Here is a 15,103-nt window from a genome sequence, read left to right as displayed (position 1 = left end):
AGAGACGGTTCAATGAGCAAACACGGAAAAGGAATCATTAATCTGCAACATCACTTCATTTTAATATCTTAGATTTCCCTGGGAAATGTCTTGTGCACTGTGTGAATGCAAAAAAAAATGAAATGAAGACATTGCATTAATAATGTATTGTCCACTCAGTACAGTAAATGTGTTAATGGCCCTGACTCATCCCTGCAGGCACTGTGTGACAGAAACACCTCCCTCCCTCTGCCCCCTCACTGCTGAGGTGTGTGTGTGTGTGTGTGTGTGTGTGTGTGTGTGTGTGTGTGTGTGTGTGTGTGTGTGTGTGTGTGTCTGTGTGTGTGTGTGTGTGTGTGTGTGTGTGTGTGTGCGTGTGTGCGTGCGTTCGTGCGTGTGTGTGTGTGTGTGCGTGTGTGTGCTGAGAGTGTATTGACCACAGACAGGGAGAAACCTGGTGTCTGTCTGCACCATGGCAGATCATGCTTTTAAAGAAGAGTCCTATCGATACCTCACACAACCTGAACCAGGCCACCTTTTAACAACATGTTCAACTCAATAAAATTGTATTTGTCAAATACATAGTTTACAGCGGATATAAAAGGTGAAGTGAATGACTGCATGCTAGCTACATTTTAGTACAATAATCAATATCAATAACAACAAAAGTCAATTAACAAGTAATTGAAGGGGATAGTATGCACACTAACAAACATACTTTATGTACCCAATTACAGTATAGATTAGGACTGTACTATGTCAGGTATGACAGTAAGTAAGCATTTCAATGTTAGTCCACACCTGCTGTATACGAAGCATGTGACGAGTACAATTTTATTTTATTTACAAATATACAGTGGAATAATGTCTTGGTCGTGCAGTTGAATAAATAGTATACAGTGCCCTACTATTCAGACCCCCTGACTTTTTCCACATTTTGTTATGTTATAGCCTTATTTTAAAATGGATTAAATGAAACAATTGCCTCAGCAATCTAAACACAATAACACAAAACACAATATGCCAAAGCAAAAACTTTGATTTGCAAGTGTGTGTGTGTGTGTATGTCTGTGTGTATGTCTGTGTTTATGTACTGTGTGTATGTACTGTGTGTATGTACTGTGTGTATGTACTGTGTGTGTGTATGTCTGTGTGTATGTCTGTGTTTATGTCTGTGTGTATGTACTGTGTGTATGTACTGTGTGTATGTACTGTGTGTATGTCTGTGTGTATGTACTGTGTGTCTATTTGTGTGTATGCCTGTCTTAGTGTCAGTGTGCATGATTTTAGGAAATGTTTTCAATTAAAAATTGTTTTTGATATCCCTTGAGATGATTCTACAATTTGATTTGAGTTCACCTGTAGTAAATTCTATTGATTGGACATGATTTGGAAAGGAACACACCTGTTTATATAAGGTCCCACAGTTGACAGTGCACATCAGAGCAAAAACCAAGTCATGTGTCATAGAAGCTTTTTATTCTCTATTTTGGTTAGGCCAGGGTGTAACTAGGGTGGGCATTCTATGTTCCCTTTTCTATGTTTTTGCATTTCTTTGTTTTTGGCCGGGTATGGTTCTCAATCAGGGACAGCTGTCTGTCGTTGTCTCTGATTGAGAACCATACTTAGGTAGCTCTTGCCCACATGGGTTTTGGGGGTATTTGTTTTCTGTTTTGTGTATTGCACCTTGCAGAACTGTTCGTTTGTTGTTTTTGTTCAAGTGTTCGTATTTATGAAACACATTATGAATACTTACCACGCTGCACCTTGGTTCTCTTCTCCTTCCACCAACGTCCGTTACACCATGAGGTGGAAGGAATTGTCCGTAGAGCTCAGAGACAGTGTTGTGTCGAGGCACAGATCTGACGAAGGGTACCAAAACATTTTTGCAGCATAGAAGGTCCCCAAGAACACAGTGGCCTCCATCATTCTTAAATGGAAGAAGTTTGGAACCACCAAGACTCTTCCTAGAGCTGGCGGCCTGGGCAAACTGAGCAATCGAGGGAGAAGGGCCTTGGTCAGATAGGTGGGCCAAGAACCCGATGGTCACTCTGACAGAGCTCTAGAGTACCTCTGTGGAGATGCGAGAACCTTCCAGAAGGACAACCATCTCTGCAGCACTCCAATTAGCTGCCAGTTGAGGACTTGTGAGGCGTCTGTTTCTCAAACTAGACACTCTAATGTACTTGTCCTCTTGCTCAGTTGTGTACCGGGGCCTCCCACTTCTCTTTCTATTCTGGTTAGAGCCCGTTTGCGCTGTTCTGTGAAGGGAGTAGTACACAACGTTGTACAAGATCTTCAGTTTCTTGTCAATTTCTCGCATGGAATAGCCTTCATTTCTCCGAACAAGAATAGACTGACGAGCATCAAAAGAAAGTTATTTGTTTCTGGCCATTTTGAGCCTGTAATCGAACCCACAGATACTCAACTAGTTTAAAGAAGGCCAGTTTTTTTGCTTCGTAATTGCAAAAGGGTTTTTAATGATCAATTAACCTTTTTAAAATGATAACTTGGATTAGCTAACACAACGTGCCATTGGAACACAGGAGTGATGGTTGGAGATAATGGGCCTCTGTACGCCTATGTAGATATTACCTAAAAAAATCTGCCATTTCCAGCTACAATAGTTATTTAAAACATTAACAATGTCTACACTGTATTTATGATCAGTTTGATGTTATTTTAATGGACAAAAAAAAAAGTGCTATTCTTTAAAAAAACAAGGACATTTCTATGTGAACCCAAACTTTTGAACGGTAGAGTAGTACTCGAAGCAAAGAAAAGCCACATCTGTTGACTGGGTACTCTATAAGGCCATGTCTTATGTTAACTCATTTCTAACAAAAACAATTGTATTTTTATTAGCAGTCTGGGTCATGGCAGATCATAACTTTACCTTCTGACTCCGGGTTAATGACGTGTTAAAGAGGTTTTATTGAGAAGGTTGGTGAATGGGACCAAGCAGCCGGGATGAGAACTTCAGACGGAGAGGGGCTAATGTTTATCGCTGCTGCAGTTCATCATCCTCACAAAGCTGTAATTATTCTATTTTATTCACCTGAATTTAATTGAGCAAAGAATACAAATACATCATTGGGGCTTATTGTGCAGTTGAGATTGATATGCATTGTCAGTCTCAAGACACACTGGTTGAATCAACGTTGTTTCCACATCATTTCATTGAAATGATGTTGAATAGAAGTTGAATTGACGTATGTGCCCAGTGGGATCTTACTTTGTGCAGGTAAACAAGATATGAATTCAGGGAGAAAATGCAAGAAAAATAGCTTAAGTAAAAATAACAATCTGATTGCAGCAGTGGGTGGGAATTTCAAGTGCTGCCCCCCATCATTAGACAGTAGACGGGGCAGGTAATAGACTAACACGAGCAAACCCATGACCCCATGCTCCATGACCCCAGTGCACTCCCAACCTGACTAGCAAACACAGAGCAGCCATAACAAACACACAGCATTCAGACAAAACAAAGAAACATGCAGACCTTGCTTAAGTACAATACATTAAACAAACCTGACGGAAAACTGAGAGCCACAGGCTTTGCAAACAGTAGGTTTGGGGTAAATTCAATTTCAACTCACAAAATTAAGGAATTGAATTGTACTTTTGGTTCGTCACCTAAATAGACTGAATTGAAGTGGAATTTATCCATTCCCTGGTTACTGAGATGAGTGGTACAGTGAATTGTGTATGTGCAGTGCTTACTTTCAGGTGGTACCCTGTCTTTGTGCGGACAGCCAGACAGGCTCCGATGGTGAGGGTACAACCCCGTCACATGACCCGTGCCATCACAGCCTGGCGTCGGGCACCGGCTCTCCTTCTTGTCACTGCGCGATAAATCTGAACACAGAAACACGGGGCAGAGGGAGAGAGAGTGGGAGAGAGAGTGGGAGAGAAAGAGAAGAAGAAAGAGAAATGAGCTTGCTTCATTGAAAGCAGCACATACGAACACTTTCACAAGATGAAAGTCATTGTGAACAGTGTGTGAATGTGAAAATGCTTGTAGCCACAGCAATCAAAGTCAGTTGAATAATTGTTGTGGCTAAAAGCGGTATCACACACCTGAGACACATGGGACATTGTAGGAACACAAATAACATAAGGTGCGCTACATCATGGCCATCGTAACATGTTTCACACCATTTGCCAGGGTATTTTTAAAGTCTTGTTAAATAAAGCCACAGCTGTAGGAGAGAAGAGCAGGTGGTGTCATTCTCCAGACAAGGTAAGTCTGACGTTTTTCCACCAATTATTTTGCACTAGTCAATATTGGCAATAATAAGACACACACACACACACACACACACACACACACACACACACACACACACACACACACACACACACACACACACACACACACACACACACACACACACACACACACACACACACACACACACACACACACACACCGGTGGGGATTGTCTTTCCCTTGCCCAACCTCACCCTCTCCATTTCTCCAAACCCGATCAGATAGTGTTACCGTCCAAAAGCAGTGATACAAGCCCATGCCAGCCGGCATCAGGTGCAACAGCCTCCGTTCAAATGTCTTCAACAGGGGAACAAGGTCATAGATTGTTCTTTGATGCTGGGATATTCAGTAGCTATTATCTGCAGCTTCTTTTCCATTAAATTATTATCAGAATTAAGGATGTCTTGTTCATTTTGGCTAACATATTGCTTGTGCGACACAGATAACACACACCAATAAGAGCATTCTTCTAAGCCCATTTGTGGCAGCAAACATTTGGTAAGAGGTGAGGGAGAGAGGGTAAAAGAAAAGGATTGGAGCAAAAGAGAGAGGGGATGCATTTCCTTTACCATGTTCCACATAGTAGTAGTAAACGAGTGAGAGAGACAGGGAGAGAGAGAGACAGAGAGAGAGAGAAGACAGATAGAGAGAGGTGCTTTTAAAAGGCAGGACCACAGAGAGAGTCTGCTAATTAAAGTTTGATAGGCTGCTGTAACCTGGAACCTTCACCTCCACCACTTACAGAAGAACCGAAATAAACCCAGACACAGAGAGGTAGTGAAAGAGAAAGCATTGGGTAGAGAGAGAGAGAAAGAGAGAGTGAGAGAGGGAAAGAGAGGGATAAAGAGACAGAGAGGGGGGGAGAGGAGGACGATAGACACCGATGGAGAAAGGCAGAGAAAGAGACAGAGAGAAAGAGACAGAGAGGGAGGGAAAGAGAGAGAGAGAGTACATATGCACCCACTCATACATAACAAGTCCCTGTTAATCCATAGATCAGAACCGCCCCTCATTACCTTCCTGTACATTTAGGCCTTCCTCTGACGGTATCATATTAGGACACATGGGGTTGGTACACTGTGTCGTGTCTGACTCCACGTTTACCTTACTGAGTTTCAGAGAAAGAACTGTAAAATCACAGTACATAATGGCATGGAAAATGTTTTTCTCTGTATCACTGATGCAGTCTGACTCTGAAACTAAAATGTATGCTTGCTTGAAAAAGTTTCCAAAGGAACACAGTTTCCAGAGGAACACAGACTCTCTCGAGCACACAAACACACACCATGGGGCTATGGCTGTCTGCCTCATGGTGGACAGTGGAGAATGGAGGACGGGAGGGAGGGAGGCAGCCAAGTGGAATGCATATTAGCAAGCAGAGGGTATCGATTGTGGCTGGAGACAGGCCGTGCTTTGCATAGAAAATGGCCCCAATTACCATACCATCTCTGGATAATGAATGTGCAGTCAGTGGGCCTGTTGTTCGTTATCATTCATTCGGATACTGTTCAATTTCCATTTTCCCGCCTGGTGTTTTTCCCTGGTCGGCTCTCCCCTCAAAGCCACCACCTCTGCTTCAACTCATTGACAGTTACCCTGGTCAATGAGTTGTGATGCAAGGGCCTTCACATACTCCTGTTATTCCAAAATTTGCCAGATACAGAGGCTGTATTGTACATGTGAAATGACCATTTGTGTGGCATTTGTGTTTTAATTTGAGCCTGCTGTGAAGGAGGATCTTAATTGTTTGTCTCTAACTTCCCTCGTTATCTCAGCCTGGAGGAAGCATTGCATTAGCTGAAACCAAGACTGTTCTCAGGGCAGGCCTGGTTGTAACTAGATATGTTCGAGTCCTGTCAGGGACAATTTTAACATTTTAGCCAACCCTAATCCCTTTCCTAACCTTAACCTGATTCTCTTAACCTGCCAGGTTAATTCTCCTAACCTGCTGCATAAATTCTCCTAACCTGCTACGAAAAGTAACTTCTGCTAGTCAAAACCAACAGACCAGCCCTGAGAACAGTCTTGGTTTCCACTAATGTGATACAGCATACTGGAGGGTGAGGTTACGGTCCTTGATATGAGTGTTCCATCTCTGTAGGATGGCAGAATACAGTAAGAAGAATCACTCTTCAAATGATCTTGGAGAAGCAACCATTGTAAATGTCACTTTGTAATCTTCAAGTCAGAACTAAGTGTGCATAATATACCTACTTATGTGTCTGGGCAGATAAGCCACCCTAGAAGAGCATGTCTGAATAAACAGGATGGAAGTGCACCTGCACCACTAAACACCCAATAAAAACCAAACTACAACACAAAGAGTCACCCATTCTGGGTGAAAAAGCCAACTTCTCTTATTTATTTGGCTCTGGGACGCAGGACACAGTACAACTTTACCCGAAAACCTAATTTCCACAGATTATACTGTATGCAGTACCAAGTTTCCTTTCAGAGGCAGCTTTAGTAGGCTTCTATTTAGTAGCTTCCAGAGTCCCTCTCTGGTTTTAAAAATAGGCAGCTTTAGCCAGGGCTGCATGGCAGACAGGGAGGGATGTGATTTGCAGTCCTAACGGGCCGTGCAGATTGCCATTACTTATGCTTGACAAGCCTACCCTCTGATGTTGCCATGCTGGCCTATTTTAACAACATAAGCTTCTGCGGACGATGCAGAGATGCTAGTCTCCAAATTGGCTGCAAAAGCTTGTCCTGGGGTCATAGTGAGGTTTCCCAGTGATCACGTCAGCCTGCCATCCCTATGTCTGTAGCGATATGCGCTAAGAGTTGGGAAACAAGTTCAGCAAGTGAGTGTTTTAATAAAATAAACACAACACAAAACAAGAAACACTAAAAGCACACAGACAGGAACTTGAAACAGAAACAATGACACCTTGGCGAAGGAACCGAAGGGAGTGACATACATATAGGGAAGGTAATCAGGGAAGTGATGGAGTCCAGGTGAGTCTGATGACACGCAGGTTCACGCAACGATGGTGACAGGTGTGCGCCATAACAATCAACCTGGTAACCTAGAGGCCGGAGAGGGAGCACACGTGACAATGTCTCACAGACAGAGAGTGGATATGGGGAGGCAGAGCCAGGGACTGACTGGGGTTTACCTGACATACATGAACTGTTCATTCACCTCAGCAAGGTGAAAGAGGTAGGCGATTGTCTGGTGTTGTGGCATCATACACAACACACTGCATCCTCTTTATAAGTCAAACTCATTCTAGCCAGGTTTACTTACCTTTATGGTAGTAGGGCTTCTTCATCCCATCATGGAGTCGGGCCTTGCGCTCCTCTCCGTAGCCGTGCCGTGATTGGTGCTCCCCATGATGGCCTCCATGGTGATGATGATACCTCACCCTGTCCCTTCGCGCTGCCTCGGCAGCCATCTTGTCCCTCATGGCCTTGGCCCTCTCAGACTCTAGCGCGATGGCCTTCTCCAGCAGAGACAGGTTCCCTTTGGTCATGTCAAACACCTCCTCTGAGTGGTCTGACGTCACAGACCGCGTGTCCTCGTCCCGGTCGTGGATGTGGTTGTGGTAGCGGTCGTCTTGAGAGCAGCTGGAGAAGGCCTTGGAGCGCGGGCTCAGCTGCTCCTCCAGCTTCATCAGGTTGACCATGTCAGAGTAGTTCCTCTCCAGGGTGCGCCTCTCCTCCTGGCTCTGCTGGAGATCCCCGTACCAAGGCTGGTGGGGGAGGGAGTGGGGGTTGAGATGTGGGTGCTGCCCCTGGGTGTCCCCACCGCCAGGGTAGCTCTGATGGGGGAGGCCTGTGCCCAAGCGGTCGGCCGGCTGCGTCTCACTCAGTTTGCGGGCCAGGTCGAAGCACTGGTTTCTCAGACACTCCAGGCTGCTTAGACACACCTCCTCATCACTCTCCTCCAGTCTGTTGGAGGGTTTACCCTGACCGTTACCACCTCCACCTCCTCCATTACGACTCCCTTCCCCGTTCTCCTCCGTCCCTTCCTCATAGTCTCCTCCATCCAGGTTGTCAGAGAGCACAGCCCCATGACCCTGGGCCAGCAGCTTCAGAGAGTCCACTGTCTCCCTCACTACATCACTGTCCACATCCAGAGTCAACTCACCCTTCCTTTGAATTTCCTCCCCACCCTCCTCCTCTTCTTCCTCTTCTTCCTCATCCTCCTCTTCTTCTTCCTCCTCCTCTTCTTCTTCTTCCTCCTCCTCCTCCTCTTCCTCTGCACTGTTGGAGGAGTTGCTGTTCATCTCAGACTCGGTCATGGCGCGGTAGGCAGCATCCTCTGCTATCTTCCCTAGGTTGAGCAGAGACTTGGCCACCAGCTCATCATAGTTCTCATATTCATCGTTGTTGTTGTCGTCCTTCTCCCCCATCGGACCGGATCTAGGATGGCCGCCACCGCCGACACACTGATCATCCTCTGTACGCAGAAAAAAGAAGCACAAATGGATTGTAATCACATTTCACTCATTCTATTTAACGGGTAAATCAGATTTCTGGGCTTGGTCCACTTGAATTCGATAAGGAACTCTTTGCGTTCCTCAATAATGTACTTTCAGGATCTTAACAGTGGCCTGTAAAGGAATTGTGAATCAGCACAGGAAGTGGGATAAAGTGGTCTGGAAATTTCCATAGAGATGTTTTGGATGTACATTCAGTACACTGCATCCTAGTAATCTGGATCCTTCGTGTCACAACAACAAGAACACTCTGTCTGCCAGTTGATGGCTAAGTAACTGGTATATAGCAACACACTTTTCATTTGACAACATTTTGTAGGGGAGCAAACTGGGACATTCAAACTGTAATCATCATGCTTTATGTTATACATTGATTGCCTCATGTAATGTGCTATGACCTTAATAGAATAAACAAATCCCTACTTTCTCCTCATTCCAGAATGTACATTATTGTCCAATCAACAGGATCTTTAGAATGCTGGCCATTGGCTAATTGATTACGCAAGACAGGCTGCTAATGCTAGGTGAACCTCTCCTGTCAGTAATGTGAAGCAGCCACTCTCTGGACCATTTCTCACATTCCCTCCCGGCCTGAACCGCCAAGAGCGCATCGCATCGCTCACACCCAAACCGCTACACGTTTGCCACATACATTCATGCAGAGAAAAAGCCAAGAGGCCAACAAATAAGTAATAGATGTGACTTTGATTTCTGGAGGGAGCGGGAAAATCACCTGACAAAACAGTAGTGCGATGTAATCTTCCGTGGTGAAGTATTAATTATCACCAGGTTCAAAGACGCATCTGCTGCCCCAATACACTTGTGTGTGACCGGGAACATTTCAATAAGATAGAGGGAAACATGAAGCATGAAAAACTGACATGCACAAGCAAACACATTTATGCATTCTTGAGATACTTTACATAGGTGTACACAAACATTAAATTAACACCCAGACAACACATTGACACACACACACACACACACACACACACACACACACACACACACACACACACACACACACACACACACACACACACACACACACACACACACACACACACACACACACACACACACACACACACAATCTACTGAGGGCAAGACAACATTTGGGGTGAGGGCTCTGGACCACGGAGAGAGAACAGTCACGACTGACCAGGCACATATTTTGACAGGGGAACGCTTTCTTACAGTACCCTACCCTTGCCATGGCTGCCAGAGGTTACATTTTCTGAAGTTTTGAAACATGGCTCAGGAAAGCAATTTGAAGAGCAATCAAGGTACACAAAGGGGAAAGGGAAGCGAAACAGATTGGAAGAGGAACTGAGAGATTGCGCTGCTCCGTATAAAGCTTGGATTAGCAATGCAGCAGCAGTGTGCAGATATCCATTGAGGAACATAGAACCGCCATAACAATGCCACCTCTACTACAGTTATCAGATTGGAATCTGCCTGCTGCCACTTATGTCTTGAAGAGTGTGGTGGAAATGATAGTGGCCTAATGCATGTGTAGAGACGTATCTACATTTCTGAGAGGAAGAAAAAAGGAGATGAATAAAGGTGTGATTTCATCCTCCTATCTAAAGATGGCACTGTAGTTGAGAACGACAGAGAGAATCCCAAATATTCACTACATTTATTTAGGCCAGAGCAGAAAGCTAGTACACCCAGTGGAATTGACTGAATTGTGCTATATCTCCTTGACTGTGGTCTCTGTATTTAATGTCAGTCTAGGGAGATCCTCACATACCCAACAGAGAGACAGAGAGAGACAGAGGAGGGAGGCTGATACTACACTACTAGAAAGAAGCTAGCACAACATACTGTACCACAGAGGGTTAACACCCCCCCCCCTCTCTCTCTCTCCGTCTCTCTCTCTCTCTTTCTCGCTCTCTCTGTCTCTCTCTATGTCACTCTCTGTCTCTCTCTATCTCACTCTCTATCTCACTCTCTCTGTCTCTCTCTCTATTTCACTCTCTGTCTCTCTCTCTCTCTTTCTCGCTCTCTCTGTCTCTCTCTCTCTCTCTCTCTCTCTCACTATCTCTCTCTCTCTGTCTCTCTCTCTCTTTCTCACTCTCTCTCTCTGTCTCTCTCTCTCTGTCTCTCACTCTCTCTGTCTCTCTCTCTCACTCTCTCTCTCTCTCTTTCTCTCGCTCTCTCTGTCTCTCTCTCTTTCTCGTTCTCTCTATCTATCTCACTCTCTCTGTCTCTCTCTCTCTCTTTCTCGCTCTCTCAGAGCTCCAGTCTTAATTGGACGTGAAGGTTCTGTCAGGAAGGATTTGAGGTGTGGGGGTGAAAGGCAGAATGAGTTGGAGAGAAACCTGTCAAATGTGGTGTTAGGGCACATAATAGGCAGAGACCACACATGGGGGAGAACCTGTCACATACCAGACTGTCTCCAAACCAGACACAGGCTACTGTGTCTTCTCTCTATAGAGGGATCTGTGCTCAATGTGTTTGTTGCAGGTCATTTTGAACAGAAGGTTTTGTATCTAACTTATGCATGCCATTAAGCAAAGGTGGTGGGTAAGCGAGGGCTGCTTTTGACTTTTCTCACACAAATACATGCCCTCTCTGACACCTATGCAGTAGTTCTATGGATGCTGTCATTTCAACAATGATAGCTTTTTTCACCTCATAATTTTGAGTCCTGAGTCAGTGTTTCAGGGCATTTAGGTGTTTTGTAGAAAGAAGGACTGAGGGCTCCCATCCAGCCAAACTGCCATTTTCACAGGATCTGTGTCTGAGAGACAATGCCAGCACCGCTTAACCTCTGACTGAGATAACCCTGAAGGTAACGGCAAAAGACCCCAAAACACCTAAAATGACATAGCTGAATCGCTCTTGAAAAAAGAGCCTTCGCTGCCAAACTATCTCTCTATTCTTAGTGACCGGGTTTGATCTATCACAAAAAGTATTTTTCAGGTAGCTACAGTCGTCGTATACAGTAGGTTGGAGGAAAAGCAAATGCTCAAACAAATGAATAAACCAATCAAACAGATGAAACAAACAAAGATAAAAGGAATAGGAACAGCATTTTATGTTCTATGTTCTGGGACATGCAGGCTGGGGATTTTGTTCGCATGTTGTTATGTAGAATTGTATCACATTTCATTTCCCAGTACGCTGGCAAAAGTATAATTTACTGCCTTCATTCCCTTACTATACTGCACATATGTATATTTATGTACAGTGCCTTCGGAAAGTATTCAACGTCATGACTTTTTCCACATTTTGTAACGTTATAGCCATAATCTAAAATGGATTTTAAAAAATCTTCAGCAATTTGCACACAATACCCCATGATGACAAAGCCAAAACAGTTTTTTTGACATTTTTGCAAATTTATTTTAAAAACACAACAGAAATACCTTATCTACGTAAGTATTCAGACCTTTTTCTACGAGACTCGAAATTGAGCTTAGGTGCATCGTGTTCCATTGATCATCCTTGAGATGTTGCTACAACTTGATTGAAGTCCACCTGTGGTAAATTCAATTGATTGGACATGATTTGGAAAGGCACACAACTGTCTATATAAGGTTCCACAGTTGACAGTGCATGTCAGTGCAAAAACCAAGCCATGAGATCAAAGGACTTGTCCATAGAGATCCGAGACAGGATTGTGTCGAGGCACAGACCTGGGTAAGGGTACAAAAACATTTCTGCAGCATTGAAGATCCCCAAGAACACAGTGGCCTCCATCATTATTAAATGGAAGAAGTTTGGAATCACCAAGACTCTTCCTAGAGATGGCCGCCTGGCAGAACTGAGCAATCGGGGGAGAAGGGCCTTGGTTAGGGAGGTGAACAAGAACCCGATGGTCAATCTGACAGAGCTCTAGTGTCCCTCTGTGGAGTTGGGAGAACATCCAAGAAGGACAACCATTTCTGCAGCACTCCACCAATCAGGCCTTTATGGCAGAGTGGCCAGATGGAAGCCACTCCTCAGTAAAAGGAACATGACAGTCCACTTGGAGTTTGCCAAAAGGCACCTAAAGACTCAGACCATGAGAAACAAGATTCTCCAGTCTGATGAAAGCAATATTAAACTATTTGGCTTGAATGCCATGCGTCACATCTGGATTAAACCTGGCACCATCCCTATAGTGAAGCAGAGTGGTGGCAGTATCATGCTGGGGGGATGTTTTTCAGCGGCAGGGACTGGGATACTAGTCAGGATCGAGACAAAGATGAAAGGAGCAAAGTACAGAGAGATCCTTGATGAAAACCTGCTTCAGAGTGCCCGGGACCTCAGACTGAGGTGAGGGTTCACCTTCCAACAGGACAACGACCCTGAGCACACTGCCAAGACAACACAGGAGTGGCTTCGGGACAAGTCTCTGAATGTCCTTGAGTGGCCCAGCCAGAGGCCGGATTTGAACGAACATCTCTGGAGAGATCTGAAAATAGCTGTGCAGCAGCACTCCCCATCCAACCTGACAAAGATTGAGAGGATCTGCAGAGAAGAATGGGAGAAACTCCCCAAATACAGGTGTTCCAAGCTTGTAGTGTCAAACCCAAGAAGACGCGAGGCTGTAATCGCTACCAAAGCTGCTTCAACAAAGTGCTAAGTAAAGGGTCTGAATACTTATGTAAATGTGTTATTAGCTTTGTCATTATGGGTTATTCTATGTAGATTTTTCAGTATTTTTACTATTTTCTACATTGTAGAATAATAGTGAAGACATCAAAACTATAAAATAACACATATGGAATTATGTAGTTACCAAAAAAGTGTTAATCAAATCAAAGTAGCCACCATTTGCATTGATGACTGTACCAGTCAAAGGTTTGGACACATACTTATTCCAGGGGTTTTCTTAATTTTTTAAACAATTTTCTACAATGTAGAATAATAGTGAAGACGTCAAAACTATGAAATAGCACATATGGAATCACGAAGAAACCAAAAAAGTGTTAATCAAATCAAAATATATTTTAGATTTTAGATTCTTCAACGTAGCCACCCTTTGCCTTGATGACAGCTTTGCACACTCTTGGCCTTCTCCTAACCCGCTTCACCTGGAATGCTGTCTTGAAGGAGTTGCCACATTGATATGTTTAACAATTTTTTGGTTACCACATGATTCCATATGTGTTATCTCATAGTTTTGATGTCTTCACTATTATTCTACAACGTAGAAAAAAGTTAAAATAAATAAAAACTTTTGACTGGCACTGTATATACAGTATATATATATATATATATATATATATATATATATATATATATATATATATATATATATATATATATATATTCTAGGCTAACCATTCCACAATGCAAATATTTACATTCTTTTGAATATTATATCCTAATATCTTTCGGTGTAACAGGCAAGTAAATGAAGTCTCACCTTTGCCTTGACTCTGCTCATCAAACTCCTCCTCATACTCTTCCTCATCTTCTTCCTCTTCCTCCTCTTCTACTCCCTCTTCCTCCTCCTCCTCCTCTTCTTGTTCCACATCTACCTCCTCCCCCTCTCCCTCCCCTCTCTCCACATCTCCTTCTTCCAGCTCCATCTGTTCTTCATTGTCATCCGAGTATCTCTCCTCTTCCTCAGCCTCTACCTCCTCCTCTTCCTCATCTCCCCCATCCTCTACTCCCTCCTCCACCTCCTCCTCTCTATCATCCATCTCCTCCGTTCCGTCCGTCTCGTAGCTTTCCTCCATAGTAGAGTTGTCCATCTGGGTTATGAGTGGTGTCCCCTTAGATGCTGGTTCAAGGGGTTCCAGTATGGGCTCCAGCACTTCCAGGGGTTCCAGAGGCTGTCTGTCCACTGTTTTCCTCTTCTTGGCCAGAGGGCAGCCGTACACACTGCAGGGGACAGATAACACCAGAACCATTAACTGTTAGCCAGCAGACCCAAAACCCCAGCCACCTCACCAGGCTTAGTGGCTGACTGGCTAAGCTAATACAATACACTGGCTCTGGTCTCTATATGTGTCACTGGGCCAGCACACTACCCAGCAGGCTATTCACTGATTAAAACACATTTGGAGAGAATTCTACAAAACACAATAAAACACAACTGCACCACAATGGTACAAGGTGCTGAATGTTCTCTTGCTTTGTCGCTGCAGAACAGCTCTAGGACAGACCCAATGCTCTGGTGAACGTTTTTGTTCGTGGCACCATAGAGAAAGTGAAATCAAAGTTTAGGAAACGGAGCGCTAATCATGCCCATAATCATTCACTATTGTGTAATTACATTCTAATTGCCATCCTTTGCTGGGTTAATAATTATAGGAGGCAGGATGAGGATTTCTGAGACAAATAAAAACAATGATATTAAAACAAATAGATAATTACATCCCTGGGTTACACTCTGAAAACACATAGATAATTACATCCCTGGGTTACCCTCTGAAAACAAATAGATAATTACATCCCTGGG

The 15,103-nt window shown here is 44.0% G+C and overlaps 1 protein-coding gene across 8 annotated transcripts in view; it reads right to left on the bottom strand.

The window, feature by feature from the left end:
* Positions 1–15,103, bottom strand: part of LOC109893784 (myelin transcription factor 1-like protein) — a 187,363-nt gene that overhangs the window by 47,838 nt on the left and 124,422 nt on the right. For all 8 annotated transcript variants that reach the window (XM_031829085.1, XM_031829087.1, XM_031829091.1 and 5 more), the window contains 3 exons: positions 14,063–14,523; positions 7,503–8,657; positions 3,703–3,837 (listed from right to left, as the gene is read on the bottom strand). In XM_031829085.1, coding sequence (XP_031684945.1) covers positions 3,703–3,837; positions 7,503–8,657; positions 14,063–14,523 — 1,751 coding nt within the window. The remainder of the gene's footprint in view (positions 1–3,702; positions 3,838–7,502; positions 8,658–14,062; positions 14,524–15,103) is intronic.

The sequence above is a fragment of the Oncorhynchus kisutch genome, linkage group LG7 (genome assembly GCF_002021735.2).
Source record: "Oncorhynchus kisutch isolate 150728-3 linkage group LG7, Okis_V2, whole genome shotgun sequence".
Classification (NCBI taxonomy): domain Eukaryota; kingdom Metazoa; phylum Chordata; class Actinopteri; order Salmoniformes; family Salmonidae; genus Oncorhynchus; species Oncorhynchus kisutch.
Note: the sequence above shows the minus strand (reverse complement) of the source record. Positions and strands in the feature narration are given on the sequence as shown.